Source organism: Solanum lycopersicum, chromosome 8, assembly GCF_036512215.1.
Source record: "Solanum lycopersicum chromosome 8, SLM_r2.1".
NCBI classification, from domain to species: domain Eukaryota; kingdom Viridiplantae; phylum Streptophyta; class Magnoliopsida; order Solanales; family Solanaceae; genus Solanum; species Solanum lycopersicum.
In genome coordinates, this window is record NC_090807.1 from 53,482,448 (window position 1) to 53,501,882 (window position 19,435).

Genomic DNA, 19,435 nt, shown 5'->3' on the forward strand with positions numbered 1-19,435 from the left:
ACCTATATGTAGCGAATGAGATAAGAAAAGCAAAAACAAAATGGTTCATACATGTGAAAAGGAAGAATGAATATACATGCACTAGTAAGGATGTGGTCATGTGGAGAGGTTGACTCTACTAGATTTAAGGAGTAGTATTTGGATATATATTATTAATCATATGATTAGTTACTGTATTTATCATAGAGTAATTATTTATTTAGTTTTAATGAAACTTTAATAGATAATATATTCGTTTATGGTATTTATTTACTTATATAGTAGATGACTTAGTTTATAGACTAACACCGATCATTAAAGTATTGATTTTTATAAGTATAAAGCTTTTAAGCCCATTTAAGCTCAAAGCTTACTTTGACGGGTATGAACCAATCCAATTTTATTCTAATCTATTTTAATATCTCTAATTTCAACTCTATCACATTCATTTAATACTCCTAATATAGTATATGTTTGAATCCATCCATACCTTTGTTGAACTCACATCATGAACTACTCTCATAACATATGCTCTGATACCAAATTTGTCACGATCCGAGAGCACATCATTTAAGCTACTCAGATGCCATGAGATTCTTTATTCGTTAAAAGGGTGATGAATACCGCAGGAACGTAACACACTTAAAGCTTCTAAACATTCTTTCAGGTTAATAAGCAATGATGGTAGTAAAAATTTTATATATATGATATGTACTATATATATAATTTCAAGTTATAGCAGTAGATTTACTTTTTAAAGTTATAACATTAAAAATTTCAGGTCGTAATAGGTCATAAATAAAAAAAAATAATTGAAACATTTATTTTGAAAAAATAAAAAGATAAAAAAAAACTATAAAAAATAATTTCTTAAAGAAAAAGATTTTTTTAAAAAAAGAAATAGGGAGATTAATTAAATTAAATTAATTGAAGATAATTATAATTAGCATAAATTAAGGTCATTTAAATTAACTAAGAAATTTAGTTTCTTTAATTCGCTCTAATTTGTTTAAATTAAATTTAAAAAATGATTTTATTCATTTTTCATTTCACGTTTCTCTTTGCTCGATTTTCTTTCCAGAAATTTGGTCAGTGGCGATTAATTGAGGTTTTCTTTTGTTTGAAAATTTTTGATTTTGTTGTGAATGATGTCCTTGATGTTAGTATTTTTTATGATATATTGTTTTGAAATTGTATTAGTGAATTTGTTGGTATGTTTTTTTTTTGTTTTTTTGGTTACTTAGTATACTGTCAAAATCATGACTTCGTGAGAATTTGACGCAATTTATGAATAAATTGAGTATAAATGTTTGAATAGAAATTGTTTTATCATTGAAGATTGGGTATGTCGATTAAAATATAATATTGAAAACTATTTTTTTTTTAGAATTTCCAGTAAATGTATAGTTTTGAATGAATTTGGTAATATAAATAAAATGAAATTAGCTTAATATATAAATTATTCAAGTATAGATGTATAGAATATTAATAATTTTATCGTTGTATGGTTATGAAATTTGTTGTAACATTGGTATGAAATAGGTTCTTCTTTAGTCAATTTGTTAATAATAATAATAATAATAATAATAATAATAATAATAATAATAGAAAATGGTCTAAACCCTCCCAATCTATACTTGAAATCTCAACTACACACTCCGACTTCACGGGTGTCCTATTATCTCCCTGAACATCATATTTCTCAATTTTCTACACACTTAAACGCTGACCTGTCATAGGAGGTGAGAACACCTCCTCTAGGCGCGTGAGAAGGTGAGAACACCTTAAATTTTGACGAAAATTTTCTTTTTTTCAAACAATCATCTTTCCCGCCATCAAATAAATCATTACTTCTTCTTCCCCACCATTAACCCTTGTTCCTTTTATTAAAAAAATTACGATTTTTGCTAAAAAAAAATAAGTAGGGTTTAGTAGTTTATGTTCATTTTTACTTTAAATATTGAATTTAGGGTTTGTAATCTTCTCTAATTTCTTATTTAGGGCTCTAATTTGAATTTTATATATTCTTGAAATTTATCAAAAATGACAAATGAAAACTTGAATAAGTTTTGTATGGATGATCAGACCAAATGTAGCTCTTAATTTCACAAATCAACAAAAATATAAGGGATAAAACAAAAACTTGAAATAAGAGATAAAGAACTAACATTTTACTAAACTAGTTGATAAACTATGAAATCAAGATGAAAATACACAACAAATTCCTTCGATAATCAACATAAATGCATATGCAAATGGAGAAGGGGATGAAAAAGAGAAAAAAATTTGTGGGTTTTTTACATTTTAGGAAGAAAACGGGAGAAAAATTGGAATTGGGAATTGAAAAGTGGGGGACCCTGCGCGTGCAATCACGCTGGATTATTTGTTTGATTTATGCATTGTGGTCAGCATTTAAGTGTGTAGAAAATAGGGAAATATGAAATTTAGGAGTGTAATAGAAAACCTGTAGAGTTGAAGTGTGTAGTTGAAATTTCGGGTATAGACTAGAGGGGTTTTAGACCATTTTCTCTAATAATAATGATAATACTGTTTTTTTTCTTCTTCTTCTGAAAATATAAGTAAAATGTATATGTATGAATGAATTTGGTAGTGTAAATGGAATGATATTGGTATAAAAGTGCATTCACTATTGTTTAAAAAAAATTAGTAAGAAAGTATGAAGATTTATATGAAAAGAGTATTAAGTTAGTATGAAATGCAAAATATTATTTTTTTATGAAATTTGTTTTATGGTATAAATTATGGTAGACTTTCTGAAATGATATTTGTATGAATAAGTAATGACAAGTATGTATAGTTTTGTGTGAGTAGAATTAAGTTGTGAATGAAATTTGTATTATTTTTAATATGAAATGTTAATATAAATACAACGTATTTATAATAGCTTTGTATTATGTAAGACTGAATTTTTTTTTTTAATGAAACAAGAAAATATGTTGATTTGCTGATGTGAAATTCAAAAGGTCTAAAATTACTTGCAGTACGCGTCAAGAGTGCCAAAACATGAAGACATGTTCAAATTACCTTACGCCATAAAAATGATAGTATATTTGTTTAAACTATACACTTTTTTTGTTTTATTTTGTCTTTTAGACTCATACTTTATTTTGATGGTTATAATGTATTCATTTGTTTTTCAATAATATTTATTGACAATGCATTCCAGCTAAGAGTTTATTATGCTGTTAGAAATAAAATTCATGTTAGTTTAATATATAAGCTAGTGATCATGTATATTAGTGAATTAATGGTATGCATTTGGTACGCAACCTAGTAGCGATTGATATTACTTAATGTAAGTAGCATGAATACTAATTTGATTTTTAACTGGTGTCCAATTCTAAATCAAAATAAAATCAGATATAATTGATGTTGGTGCAAAATTTAATGATCTCTGTTTTAAATTATAAGATTCGTATATTTTGATATTTATACAGATTGTACACCAACTTCATACATCTTTAAAAATACTTAATCTATGCTTGTTAAGACAATATAATTTTCAATTAATATTAATTGGAAACTTTATCAAAACAGCAATATGTTAGTTTTTTTGGTGACACAGTAACAATATTTCAATATTTAGTAATACTAGCATGTTTTAATTAGTTTAGATTAGGAATACCGTATTTTTTCTTTTAATATGGTATGTATATTTATAAAAAAAATTATAGAAAAATGGAAATTAAAACATAAAAAAGGTAAGTAGTATTAATAATCCTTCAGTTACTTTTTAAAAGCTGTACTTTTGGCATATATTAAGTTGAACGTTTTTTTTCTTCTTCCATGTTCTTCATATTTAAAAAAGAATACAAACAAATTTGTCTCCTCTATTATTCAATTGATAAAGAAGCTTTATTATACAATTCGAATTCTGCAAACATAATTGAATACGGAAATTTTTTGAAAGCGGAAATTTTTGAATCCCACAACAACAATTTATTCCTTTCGGTTTTATTCATACTTTGGAGATCAGGTATTTTTTTAAATTTTTTAATATGAATGCGTTAAATGTTTGTATGATTTGAATTTTTTTTTTGGAAGCTCATCGTATGTTCCATTTATATCAATAGAAAATCTCTGAACAAGATAAGTAACAATAATATAATTATATCTACTTATATGATATGTACGGCTGGATATGTGTTTGATTCTGTTTAGAACCATATTAGTTATTTTTTTTATTTCTTGTTTTTAACAATATGAAATTCTATATGTATTAATTTTGAAACGGTTGTTACTGTGTGAAAAAAGTTGTGAATTTGAGTTCAATCTTTATCGATTTTGGTACCCTTTGAAACGTACACTTTTTTGAATGTAGATTGGACACATTTTTATTTTTATTTTGATTTTGGAATACTATTGAAATGTGATCATCACTTACATATTTGTTATTGTAGCCATGGGAAGCATTAGTTTATTGGTCATGCATTCTGGGAGGTGGAACAATGAAAATTGCTATGTTGATTACAGTACGGAAGCAATTGTGCTAAAAGAGCATGCGACATTTAGAGAACTAATGGATCTTGTTTCAAAGCAAATTTGTGTTGACTTGAGCTTCAACATTGTGAAACTTAAATATAAGATAGAGGGTAGTACTGCATGTTGACACCCAATTTTGACCCTCCACGAATTGATTAAATTTTATAAGCTTCTTAGATCTTAAACAAATGAAAATAATTGATTTTATCTATAAAATAAAAATTAAAAAAAATCTACCTTTCCCACATCATTTCTCAAACAATTCTCAATTTTCAATAGTCCCACATCGACATTTTATCCCTTTTGAGGATTTTTGGGTCTCTATATAAACCCACTTCATTCAATATTTTAGGGGGGGGAGGGAAGACAAAGAATACTCATAAAATTTAGAGAATTCTTGATTCTCATAGTTAAAATTTTTCAAAGTGTTTCGTGGTTTTTCGAGTTTAGGAGGTGGAGTCGTCTCGTTCAAACTCGTAGTTTCGATTCGCTGCCCAAAACCAGGTAAATTTTTTCTTAGTCTTGTTTTATTTAATTCCTAGATCTTTTATGCTTTTTTGTTTATTATATATGCTTAGCTTTGTTTTAGTAGTCATGTGTTAGACTTTGGTTTGATCTTTTAGTAGTTAATAATGTTTATTTTGTAACTACTGTTTTACTTATTTTTCGAGATTTTTTCCAATAATCTTCCAATTTCATGTCTTTGTTTCTTCATGTTTCACTTATGTGTTTCTGGACTAAAATGTAGGCTTTCTAGTTAGTAATAAATTAGGATTTATTGAGCTAGTTTTTCTTTATATACATATATCTGATTATAGCCTTGAACATAGGAATTGTCCCTTTTTTGTATAAATCGTGTTAGTATTGCTGCTAATGCTTTATCATTTCGTATTAATGAGGATGGTCATTTGTTAATGTTCATGTACCTTTAAAATTACTAGTAGCTCTTTTATTGAGAATACATATTTATATTGTTACTTATCAATTCTCTGCTATAATACACTTCCGTAGTGAATATCTTAAGATATTTAACTTAATGCATAGCAATTTGTCTATTATCTTAGGAGTGGATTTAAGCTCTGTGATTGAATTTTAGATTATTATGTGTCTATTTGATACGTGTGGTTAAAGTTGTGGGGTTTGGTATATCCATGTTTATCTTCCTTTGAAAAATTCCATGCCCATTTGAAGTGGTTCAACTATGAGATTTGACATACTATTGTCACTAAGCTAGATGATTTGAATATTTCTGAAAATTCTTCAATCAGTTGCTAATTTTTATTTCATTCTGTGCATGTACCTCTGTCTAAACTGAGTCCATCCGGACTCCCTTCTCTTTCATTATTCCTCTTCTTGAGTCAATCTTCTTCGGAGTTGTGAAAGGGAGTCATGTTATTGGGTTAAACACCCAAAAATCAGCAGCAACAACATTTCCAAAGAGTTAAAACGGAGAGCAAAATTGGGTCCATTTTTGCAGCAATTTCAACAGTCCCCTAAGGGCTGAAAATTGCACTTTTTTGGCTTAAAAGTTCGGAAATTGCACTAGTAACAGCAATTTGAAGCAGCCAAATAAAGGCTAAAATTTTGGGCGAAAATCCTAGTTTTCCCTCATCTTGTTTATTATCGTGTTGTTTAGTTTAGTTTCTCTTTATCTCTTATTATTGTGTGTTGTGTTTGTTAATTGTTTATTTATTGTTATTAACTTAGATGAATCCTTTGGAGGTTTTCAAATGGTTATTCTATTTCGTTAATTGTCTACTTTAAATTTTCGAAACTTATTTTTTTTGTTAAATAGCTTAAGCTTATTAGAATATCTTGAGAACTTTTTTTTTATGCTCTTTCATAGTTGCTAAAAAGCTTTGAATCCATGTTTACGAGTTTGAACTAACTATTTAGTTCAAATTTTTGAATAGGATAAAATTGTTAAGTTTCTTAAACTAAATTAGTATTTAATTTAACTTATAACTTGGTATGAATGACTTGAGGATCTTTAATATCCTTTCATAGTTGTTGCACAAAGTCTTGTAATCCATGTTTATGTGTTGAATTATTTGTATGATTCAAAATATGACTATGGATAAAAGTTTTAAGTCTTAGGATTATTTTGAGATCTTGCATAATATCAAGAGATTATTATCTAAGTTTTCAACAAGAATTTTTTTGAGTAGTTTGAAATAAATAAATAAGATTTGTTTAAGTATTCACATGTTTTTTTTCTTAAAATTAGCCAACTTTGAAATTCGTCGGTCAACCGCGTGTTAGCGGATTTTCTAAGGTGCCTAAACCCTTCCTTAGAGAATTATTTGAACCCTTACCCAATTTCTATTAACCTTTTTTTATTATTATTATTTATTTATTTGGTTTTCTTAATTTTTCCTAAAATATTAAGTGGCGACTTCCTAAAATTAAACATTTTCCAAAATTGACCAAAGTTGCGAAATCGGCTTCGAAACCCTTTAGTTTTCAAAATCGGGTCGTAACAGAAATGGCGACTCCGCTGGGGAATTCATCTAGGTTCTAACCAAAAGGATTTTATTGTTTGGCTAATTATTATTGAATTAATTGTTATTTGATGCGATTATGTCTTTAAATTTTGATTATTAACTGTTATTTTGCATTCATGGCATCTTCTGATATTATATGTTAGTATATTAGAGAATGGTTTGCGGAACCGCAGACAGACTTTTTATACTCAACCTTTTTCAGAATGATCGATAATTTATTGGTTCGTCATGCGTCCAATGGTTATCGTGAATTTCAACCTAAGTTGTCCGCTTAGGTCCCGGTCCTTCAAAAGCCACTCTTAGTTAACTAAGTTAGAGCTCAACCAAGACCCTTTTAGGTGCATTAACCTAAGACGATTCAATACCCAAGGAGTATTGAGTCCATTAGAAGACCACCTTGAGTCTAATTGACCCGCGGTCAACTAACGCGATCATCCGATTATTTGTTAAATTTGAAGAATATGTATGTTGATTTGTAAGTACCATTGTCCTTTTGGGTCGGATTTTTTTTATTTTGTTTTATTAGGTAGTTTCTTTGTTTAATTCAAATGAAGATACTCCTCATCAAGAAGTAATTCAAAAGCATCAAGAAGTTCGGGAATGAAGGTTCATATGGAAGCTTAACTTAGTTATCATTGTACCCCTACGTGGGACTCATATTTATTTCTCTTTCCTCTATTGTGCATCCCTATTTATTTTATTTATAAGTTTTGTATAAATATTTTTGGGCAATAGAACGATTTACAAATGATATGCATATCCTTCAAACGTTAGGCATACCTTTGGCTTAAAAGATCACATGTATGTTAGGAGGCGTTGTATATTGTTTGTGTTAATTATTACAAATTTTGTTTCATTTGTGTTTGTTTGACCTATGTGTTTATATACATATGTTTTTGCTTTAAACATAATTGGTCCATCATTCTATTCCAATGTTTTAGAACATCAATCCAATTTTCAAACCTTCCAAAATACTACAACTCCATTACCAAAATACGTTCAAAATTACTCTAGAACTTTCAAAAATTATTAAGTCATCATTCAAATTCACGTTGACCTCGTTATTTCTTGAAAATTATTTTCCACACCTACTAGCCGGCGTAACTAAACATTCCTCCAATTTCAAGCAATTACCAATACGCTTTTATTTTTCCGAAAGAGATTTCCAATTGAACCAAACCCTTTTCTTTCGTTAAAATTTTAGTTCACAATAAACATTTTTTCCATTTGATCATTTTCTAGAAACTCATCTTCATCAAATTTTGGACTAGTTTGTTTAAAACAAAACACATGTTATTTGCTTTATGTGTTACTTTGGTTGGTTATTATAATTAATGGACTGACTTTCTTATTTTGAGTTGTTTCAGAAGGAGAGACTGATTTGTGTTGGTAATCAAACTTGCTCACTTCACCAAAGTATCCGCTGGCAGAACATTCATATTTTACACGGTCTAAGGTCAAGGGAATCTCTATAGACTCTTCACTTCTTAGTTGGATTACTAAAAGGACTCGTTCAAAAATGGATCCCACTATTCACACTGTTGCTTCGTCCGAAATGATCCCTACTCCATCGATCGCGGCCAATCCTAGTGCCTCGGTAGCAGCAGAATCACCTATAGAGTGACAAATTGGCGCGCTGAATCTCTTCGTAGCTCAATACCAAGCTGCTTCTCCGAATCAACCATCTGATGCTCGTGAAAGGGGGCCCATGCCACCCGTATATCCTACTTCGAGTGAGTTTCATCAAGGAGATCACTTTGCCACCTTTCAACAAACTCAAAGTGCATCACCCACTAATTCAACTCAGGATACTCCTCTTGTATACACATTTGCTCCCCATAAAGCTCCAACGGTGACACATCACACTCCGCCAGTGTACACTTATGTCACTGCTCCACCCATTACCAAGGCTCCAGAGTTTCATCGCCCAGATGTTAATCACTATATTGAAATTGAGGGGGACGGAAAATCAATTGATGCTGAAATGATGAATAAGAAGATGAAAAGTTTGGAGGATGCTTTGAGAGGTCTTCATGGGTTCGATAGTAGCCAGAGTGTTAGATACGAAAAACTGTGCACATTTCCTGAGGTTGAGTTGCCACCCGGTAACAAGATTCCAAAGTTTGAGAAGTTTAGTGGATCAGGAAATCCATTCTTTCACTTGAAAATTTACTGTGAAAAGTTGATTGACGTTGGAAACAACGAAGGGATAAGAATCAATTTATTCAATCAAAGCCTAACTGGAAAAGCATTGGAGTGGTACTCTAACCAAGATGTAACCAAATGGCGTACTTGGGATGATCTGGCGAATGCTTTTGTGGATCACTACAAGTTTAATGTTGAAATTGCTCCCGATAGAATTTCTATTACCAAGCTGAAACCCAAGTCAACTGAATGCTTTCGAGAATATGACATTCGTTGGAGAGAAGAAGCTTCCAGAGTGCACCCACCTATGGAGGAATCGGAAATGATTACTTACTTCATTCAAGCTCAAGAATCGGAATACTATGAGCGAATGGTGACTATGGGTGGAAAAACATTTGCTGAAGTTATTAAGGCTGGAGAAATGATCGAAGATGGTCTCAAAACTGGCAGAATAAGGAGTTACGCCTCATCTCAATTTGCTAATAGAACCTATCAAACTGGTCCTTTTGGAAAGAAAAAGGATAAAGAAGTTATGATGATAACGACCCGAGGAGCTGCATCATATAACCGTCAACCACCTCTAGGCTATCCTAATTAACAATACTATGTTTGCAACAATCAAGCAACATTTCGTTCTCCACGGCCAATGCAAAATCCCCGAAACAATGCACCTCATCCTAATATTGAGAAAAAACCTGCTAGAGTCTTCACTCAATTGAGCGAGACAAGGAGTCAACTTTTTGATAGACTGAAAGAGGTGGGAATACTTCATTCAGTGGAAGCCAAGACTGTGAATACTTCAGCCGAGTGGTATGACCCAAGTAAGCGTTGTGCTTATCATTCAGGGGTTGTTGGTCATGATACCGAAAAGTGTATCACTCTCAAACACAAAATTCAAGATCTAATTGACAATGAGGTGGTAAAACTCGCTCAAGCTCCATCGAATGTGAATACCAATCCGTTACCCAAGCATAAGGAGTAGTGGTTGACATGACCAGTTGCAAAGAAGAAGCAAGTTTCCTGAAGGTCGCACTTTTGGCAGCTTTTAGTCTTGCAATTAGAGTTTGTTATTTTATTTCTCTGTAATCGCACTTTTATCGCTTTATTACTTTATAATCGTTTGTTTGGTTTAGATTTCCCTTTTAAGTATCTTTCACTTATAATGAACTACGTCTGACCTCTATTCTCAAGAATGAGATACGTAGGCGGCCTATGTCGGCTTCGGTCACCCCTTTATCCCTTTAAGTGTTTTCTTATTATTCGAACTACGTTTGACCTGAATTCTCAAGAATGAGATACGTAGGCAGCCTATGTTGGCCTCGGTCATTTTCATGGTTAAATTTCTTCTAGTCCTGTTAATCCTCAAGAGTTCGAACTACGTTTGATCTGATTCCTGCTCAACGGGATACGTAGGCGCCGCACCGGCTCGGTCATGTTCCCCGTAAGTTTTTCATTTCTCTTTATAATGAAAACTGGGGCAGATTCTGAGAGGATCTCAAAATTCATCAGGAAGAGAAGTTTATTTAGTCCAGAATCAAGGATCACTTCAGAGTTGCAACTGGGGAAAATTTTTTGAGATTCACTCAAAAATTCAGCTGAAAACTACAGAAAGTTTGAAATTTATGTTATGTTTTAAACCGGGGCAGAATTTTTGAGGAGGTCCTCAAAAATTCCATCAAGCGGCATTTCAAGACCAAACAAGTTTGTAATCCAGAAGGCAAAAGAGCATCAGGATGGCAAGACAAAGCCAACACGAATCAGTCTCTCAAAACTAAGAATTTTTCTTTGGATGCAGGAATTATAAAGTTACAACACAACATTAGACCCACAGTGGCCTCATCATGACTCAGATGATTTACTCTTGCTCATCTTTTAAAATTTTCATTTCAATTCACTGTGACTTATACATTTTATATTTTTACCAGATGGAAAGCTTGGCGCAAGGGTGATGATCATAAAGCGTTATTCAAACCAATATAAGCTGAAAAAACTTCATTTGAGAACTTATCTTTTACTTTGATAATTTTTGCTACTAATTACATCTGAGCTTTACAGGTGTCGTCAAAGTTGGAATCAAAATTTCAAGAGATCCTTTCAATTTTTAAAAGATCTGCCCAGACATTCACCAGACAAAGGACACACACTAGTCCTTATCCAAGAATTTTATTATGAAGGATTCCTGACACCAAGGAACCAATCCAAACTGATTTTATCCTCTATTTTATCTGAAGAGTTTTCTTTCTTCATTTTTCAAATCTCTCGTCGGCAATTTTATTTTCATTCTTTGAAATTCGTCGGTCAACCGCGTGTTAGCGGATTTTCTAAGGTGCCTAAACCCTTCCTTAGAGAATTATTTGAACTCTTACCCAATTTCTATTAACCTTTTTTTTAATTATTATTTATTTATTTGGTTTTCTTAATTTTCCCTAAAAGATTAAGTGGCGACTTCCTAAAATTAAACATTTTCCAAAATTGGCCAAAGTTGCGAAATCGGCTTCGAAACCCTTTAGTTTTCGAAATCGGGTCGTAACACTGCACCTCTGGAAATACACAACAACGTGGGCGTGAGAGTGTATGTGTCGTTGAAAAAAGATAACAAAGAATTGCCAAAGTATCCTATATGTGTATCCGTATTTGTGAATGACTGTCAATTAGCTAATAGAAATATGTTTGAAGATGGATTCGAAATGTGTAGGCCTGATGGAATAGATATAGTTGATACAGAATCATTAGTGTTTAGTGTGCCGAACAATAGCGATAACATGAATTGCGACTTTATTACAAACGCCAAACATAAGGTAGTGTTGGAAGATCAAGTTTACAAGGACAAGGGAACTTTAAAGGCTGTGATGACGCAATACGCTATTGATCATAGATTCCAATGGAAAATGGACAGATCGAGTCAAACATGGTATGTGTAATTGGGTTGGATTCTCTTATAAATATTTTTTCATTATGTTTTTTTACATTATATCAAATATTTATTTGTATTTTACCTGATTCTAATATGGTGTTATTCAAACAGTTATACACTTGTTTGTGTCTCTGATAATTGTGGGTGGGCGTTGAAGTCGTCAAGTATCAATAAATCTGGAATGTTCAGAATTAGAAAATTCATAGATGATCACACGTGTCCATTGAAAGATAAGGTTTATGAACAACGTCAAGCAACAAACAATCTTATTGGAGGTATGATACAACCCAAGTTAGTTGATCATAAAAGAAAGTTGATGCCAAAGGATATACAATAAGATGTCAGCTTAGCTCTTGGAGTAAATGTATCATACTTAGTGGCGTGGAAGGCTAAAGAAAAGACTGTAATTTCTTTAAGGGGTACCCCATCTGGTTCTTATGGTAAACTTTCGAGCTACTTATACATATTGGACGCTACCTACTCTGGATCTCATATAAGGATGAAGAAAACCGATGAAAATCAATTTCTTTATCTGTTTATTTCTCTCTTCCCGTTCATAAAAGGTTTTGAGTGTTGTAAACCAATTGTCGTAGTTGATGGCAACCACCTCAGGGGTACTTACAATGGAGTATTTGTTTCTGCAAGTACTGTTGATGGAGCAGGTATTAGAATGATAATATATACACTTTGTTTTGTTGATTAATATATTTAGTCTATATGAAATAAAAACTTTATTAAATGTTTTGTGTGTAGGAAATATATTGCCGCTAGCATATGGAATTATTGATTCAGAAATTATGCATCCTGGACTTGATTTTTTGAATAGTTTAGAGAAGCGCATGGCGTTAAATATAACATGTGTGTTGTGTCTGATCGAAACGAAAGTATTATAAAGGCAGTTTCGAGGGTATTTGATGGAGTTCCTCATTATGCTTGTATTTGGCATTTGTGGAAAAATGTGAAAACACTATTTAAAAAGTCGCACAATAGTCTGTCAGAAGTTTTTTATGGGATGACAAAGGCATACAAACAATCTGAATTTGATGAACTGATGGAAAAGGTTGAACAAGTTGATGTTCGTGTAAAAAATTACTTGGAATCAGCAGGTTATGAAAAATGGGCTAGGGTATATGCAAGAGTTGATCAAGGAATGGTTATGACATCAAACATAACTGAGTGCATAAATTCTTGTCTATTTGAAGCAAGGGAATTACCGGTATACGATTTTCTTGAGGAAGTAAGACAGATGTTTGCAAGATGGAATTTGAAAAATCATACGTCTGCTTCACATACATTCACCACACTTTGTGGTAGACCACCAGAGATGCTTGTTGCTAATGAAGAAGCATCATTACGTATGAAGGTATGTTGTTACGATTTATACGTTCATCAAAATTATATGACATAAGTGTTTATTTATTTTTGTAGGTTGTGCCATCAAATAACTATGTGTCTAGTGTTCATCATGAAGGTAGAACCTACATTGTTTGTTTGGAAAATAAAACTTGTACTTGCAAGAGGTTTCAAATAGATGAAATACCATGTTCGCACGCTTGGGCTGTTTTAAAGAAGAAACATTTTGATGTTGGGCCATATTGTTCCGACATGTACAAGTCAAGTAACTTGTTGAATACATATAGCATTCCGATTTTTTGGTAGCTCTTTCACCGAAAAATCATTGTCTGGATGAAGTATAAATTGCAAACTTCAGGTCATCCTGATCGTTCTCCCCCCACACTTTTTGGTGAAAACTCCTCATTATATCAATTTTTCTGATCAAGTTAACACCCTCAAAATATTTTTCAATGAAACTATTTGGTTCTGACTGATCAAAGATGAAATTAGTTTTTTCGTTGACACAATTTAATCCACTGATCAAAGCAAATTCTCTCAAAGTGAAACACAACGTAGATCCATTTACACGCATTACAAATGCTTGGCGAGAACTACAATTGAGTTCTAAAGCCATGCAGCACCTATGTATTTGTCCGCGAGCACGACATTGATGCACTTGCACATAATTACCAAAGCAGGTGCTTTCACAGAATACATTGTATACATGTCCATGTAAATACTTCATCAAGTCAGCTTTTATGTCATGATTAAAGAAACAATGAATATGGGGAGCTTTTTTTGGTTTATTTTTGACATAAAATTCATTTGCCTGCACATGTTCAACAATAAAATGAATACATACTTAAAAAATTACTGATATATAAATCTATTACTAGTTAAAACAAAATAGAATATGATAAACTACATTGTATACAAGATAGTGAATGTTAATTCAGAATCATGAATATTGATGACATAAAAAATAAAATAAAATAAAGAACGGAATACAACTAAATTGATACTATAAGTCTATCAACATTTGAATACATAAAGATGCTGAAGAGAACATAACTATATTATTCAACAATCTAATATATGTATACAACAAATAATATAGTATTGAATTAATTAATTAATCAATTTCTGCTATAACAATAATATAGTATTAAGCTGATTAATTATTGTAATGTTATCACTATCTCTCAACTCATCTTTATATAATAACACATTTGGTCCTTCAATTATTATATTACTAACGAATTTACTTATTAGTAATATTCAATAACATATAATCTTCCATTAATTAAAAATTACTATATTTTTTGACTTTATATATTTTATATATAAGAAATACTTTTGTAACTATTTTATTGTTGATTGTGGGTAATAATATTTAAGCTGCATATTATACCTGGATAATTAAGTGACTAAATGATTAATAATTATAATATATTTATTATATTTCAAGTAATTGATAAATTAAATATACTTTATAAAATATTGAAATATCTAAAACAAAAATTCACCAATAAAGAGTAATTGAGTCTGAAAACAGTTAATAGGTCGAAAAACTTGCAAATTTTAAGTTAATTCTATTAGTAAAACACATTGCACTCTTGTTGACAAGAAATTACTAATATTGACTACTTCAAAATTGTCGTTTTGAAAATAAGCTAATTTTGAGATTAACTAATTTAAGTTGAGAGTTTCTGTTTTTACAAAGTCAAATTATGGACAAAAATAATGGCTACTAGAATACAAAAACAACTATAGGGGCAGGTTCATGGTAACATATGAATCATATGATTGTACTTGCTTTTGACATTTATCACATCACATTTAGAGAAATAAATTTTTTTATGTATTTAAAACTATAAGCTTCCAATCTGAAAGACATGAAATTTCAAACACAAAAATCAACTATAGAATTAGCATAAAAATTATTTTCGTTAATAATTTAATACCTCTTCATCGTCATGACGTAATACTTCATCACTTGGATATTTTTGTTGATCAACATTGGTTTTATAGCACGACACTTTTCTTTTTTTTGAAGAGCTATAAATTGTCATTTCATACTCTTGTGCCATTCTCGCTGCAGATCCTACATTTTCAATCAATCCTTGAGTAATGCACAAATCAAATGAGGGAAATTCCAGAAAATTTTGAATGTTGTTGTTTATACCTCTAGTAATTCTGACTGAATCAGCAATTGCATACAATACACTGTTTTTTTCCAACAATTCAAAAATTTGAAGAATTTTTTTTCTTTTAACAACTGCGTATTGAACATCAAACAACAATGATTCTATATATATGAATTTCATAATCTACGTAATCTTAAAAATTGAAAGAAAATCACAAAAAATACAAAATCATAAATGTATGATGTATATTAAAACAAAAATCACATAAATTGTCCATAAAGTCTTGATATACAAAATCAGAACTTTAACAAAAAACGCTAAGAAATTGAAACCAAAATTTGAACTAACCTTGCCACCACGAAATCTGCTTTAATAATGAACCTAGCTCAAAAATCTGCTTGAATCCTTGATAATCAATGGCTTTTCATAATCTACCTAATCTTAAAAATTAAAAAAAAATCACAAAAAATAGATAAAAAATAAAAAATCATAAATGTATGATGTATATTAAAACAAAAATCACATAAATTGTCCATAAATTTTTTATATACAAAATCAGAACTTGAACAAAAAACGCTAAAAAAATCGAAACCGAAATTTAAACTAACCTTGCCACCACGAAATCTGCTTTAACAATGAACCTAGCTCGAAAATCTGCTTGAATCCTTGATAACAATGGCTTTAATGAAGAAATCGGGAAAATTTGAACAAGGAACTTGAAAATTTGGTTGAAAATTTTGAATTGGTTTTATTTTTACCTTTCTTGGAACTTTACACGAAAAGTTAATTAATTTCTTTTTTTTCCATTAAATGTTATTGGACCATGTTTTGGTCCAATCAATGAGTTTCCATTAATATATTAATTTAATAATACCAAAATACACTAAAATCTAAAATACACACATTTAATAAAAATACGTAAAATGAATATAACATATTGCTATTTTGTCATTTTCACTAAAAAAAATTTAAATTAATGTTATTTTGATTAATTATGTTCTTAAAGTTGTCTTAATTGCTAATTTTTTCATATTAATTTGGTATTCATAAGATGTCCAAGTTGAAAAAACTTAAAAACAAGATGTAATTGGAGTTGTTACAAAATAAAATGATCAATATTTTAAATTGATATAATCATTTCTACAAGGTATTTATACAGGTTGGATACCAACTTCATTCATTTTTTTATTTTTTTATTTTTCTGTGTTAGAATATGAAGTAAAAGAAACCCAAACATGTATGAATTTGGTTGTCAAAGGTGTACGGTTTGGATACCAATTATAAAAAAAAGTTAGTTCATGAACTCTAAATTTATTTATTTAAATTCAATTTGTATGCATTTTGTATACAACTGTTATCTCAAAATTTATTATACTTAATGTGTAATTTATCTTTAGAATGATGTATCCATTTTGAAAATGTATTTGTATATAACTAGTATCCTGAAATTACAGTAGACAATCTGTAACTCATATGTAATTGGTATCTTTTTGAAATAAAACAATTGATATTTTATATATCAAGTACTTAAAGTTGTACAAACACAAAAATATTGTCTAACAGTTAAAAAAACTCTAAATATTAGCTTCGTCATGAATCATGGAGGTGAGGCAATAACCAACAAAAATGATTAGTTTTCACTTTTGACCTTCATAGTACAAACAAGCAAGCACATAGTCATACAGTATCCAATGATTTTATTCACTGAACGGGAAATGGATCTTATCAATTTGTCTAGTCAAGAGTCTCAGCCTGATTTTAAAATTTTGATATTGACGATGTATTCACCATTATTAAGTTGCATCCCAGTTCAAAGCTTATCTCGTGTTTTAATTGTTCCTCACTATTACAACTAACATTAAACTTCGGAAACTTTATTCCTACCGTAGAGCTCGCTTATAATCTGGGACTCTTTCTGAAGTATGCTTTGGTTTCTTTGACATATTTAGCGAAAATTTTGAAAACGTGATTCTTAGTTTTGTGAAATCACCCTTTCTTTCTGATTGTAGACTCAATATTTTTTTATTTAGGAGGTGATATTGAGATATAGAAGTTGTTTGAATGGAAGATGATTGATGAGGTGAAAGAGGCATGGGTAATTGTTATAACGAATTTTTTTCTTTTTGAATGTTGTGTGGTGGATTACTGACTAAAAGAGGCGTGGTGAAATTAGGGGTATGTAAATTTAACGTGTAAAATTAAAAAAAGAACAAAAATAAAGGTAAGTTTCCTATAAATTTGTAAGAGATAATTATAATAGATTATTTATTTATATCTTTTAATAATAAATATAAAATCATAAAATAGGGGTGTGTGAATTTGACGTGTAAAAATAAAAAATGGATAAGAATCAAAGTAAGTTTTCTATAAATGTGTAAGAGAGAATTATCGTAGATTATTTATTTATATAATTTAATAATAAATATAAAATCATAAAATACTATTTATTTAATAAAGTAATTGATTTTAAATAAAATATGAATTGTTATAACCCGTAATTAAGCTGTTATAAACAAAAATATTTTATAAGTAGCTTTAAAACCTATAACAGAAAAGGGTCAAATTTACTCTTAAATTCTTAGAAAAGGGTCATATTTACCCTACGTCATACTTTTTTTGATATATTTGCCCTTACCATTTAACTTGGGTTACATATTTGTCCTTGTACAGTTAAGTATTGTGTCACCAATTTTATTAGTCTGTGACACCTAAATGGCTCCATGTGTATATATTTTTATTATAATTAAAAGGGAAAATGCACAAGTACCCCCTCAACCTATGCCCGAAATTTCAGAGATACACGTATATTATACTAAGGTTCTATTACCCCCCTGGACTTATTTTATAAGTAATTTTCTACCCCTTTTCGACTTACGTGACACTAACTTGAAAAAAAGTTAATTAGTGTTGGACCACAGGATAGTGCCACGTAGATCGAAAAGGGGTAGAAAATTGTTATTAAAATAAATTCAGGGTGGTAATAGGACCTTAGTATAGTATAAACGTGTCTCTGAGATTTCGGACATAGGTTGACGGGGTACTTGTGCATTATCCCTAATTAAAACTTTACTTACTATTTAGTATTCTATCTGACCCATTTAGTAAAATCGACCCAACCAAAATAAACACTCATTAACCTGATTTCAATACTCATTGGCCCTAATTTCTAAGCTCATCATTTTCCTTATACTAACAGACGCCTTTTTACTTGTTTGAAACTGAGACTTTTGTGAAGCAAAATTTGGTGGCAACAGATATTTTCTAGCAAAGTTATCTCTTATGACTTTCCTAAGCTCATCAAAACAATCCTTGTCAACATAAAATCTTGATTTTTAAAACTCGAGCGTGTTTAACCTATGTTTTGAAATCCTTTCAGATTTGATTCTTTGGATGGATATTACATCAAGTTCAGGCTTATCATTCTATTTTTTCTTCTTCTTCAACTTTGCCATATGCTGTGAAGCTTGTTGCAGTTTCCCTAGCATCACTAATGATTCCTATAAATCAAGGGTTTCTTTCAACAAATCTTCAGCAATATCATTGGAATGTCTTTCGATGTGATACCCTTAGACCATGAGTCGATCACTAAATGAGTTAATGAATTTCTATTTTGATGGGCCGAATTTTACTAAATGGGTTAGATAGAATACTAAACAGAAATTAAATTTTTAATTACAATTAAAAATATATATATACATGGAGCCACGTAAGCGCCATGTAGGTGTCACATAGACTAATAAAAATGGTGATACAACATTTAATTGTACCAGGGTAAATATGTACCCAAAGTTGGATGGTAAGGACAAATATATCAAAAAAGTATGACGAAGAGTAAATATGACCATTTTATAAGAGTTCAAGGGTAAATATGACCCATTTCTGAACCTATAATATTGTCTCTTAAATGT

The 19,435-nt window shown here is 30.4% G+C and overlaps 1 protein-coding gene across 1 annotated transcript; it reads left to right on the plus strand.

The window, feature by feature from the left end:
- The first annotated feature begins 4,833 nt into the window (after nt 1-4,833).
- Nucleotides 4,834-10,376, plus strand: LOC101254817 (uncharacterized). The gene is made up of 2 exons (XM_004245310.2): nt 4,834-4,986; nt 8,354-10,376. Exon 2 carries the CDS (start codon nt 8,695-8,697, stop codon nt 9,727-9,729), a length of 1,035 nt encoding a protein of 344 aa, XP_004245358.1. The 5' UTR covers nt 4,834-4,986; nt 8,354-8,694; the 3' UTR covers nt 9,730-10,376.
- Nucleotides 10,377-19,435: the final 9,059 nt, after the last annotated feature.

What these genes read in the sequence shown, in the direction of transcription:
- LOC101254817 (XM_004245310.2), top strand. Translation starts at nt 8,695, where the DNA reads ATGCCACCCGTATATCCTACTTCGAGTGAGTTTCATCAAGGAGATCAC.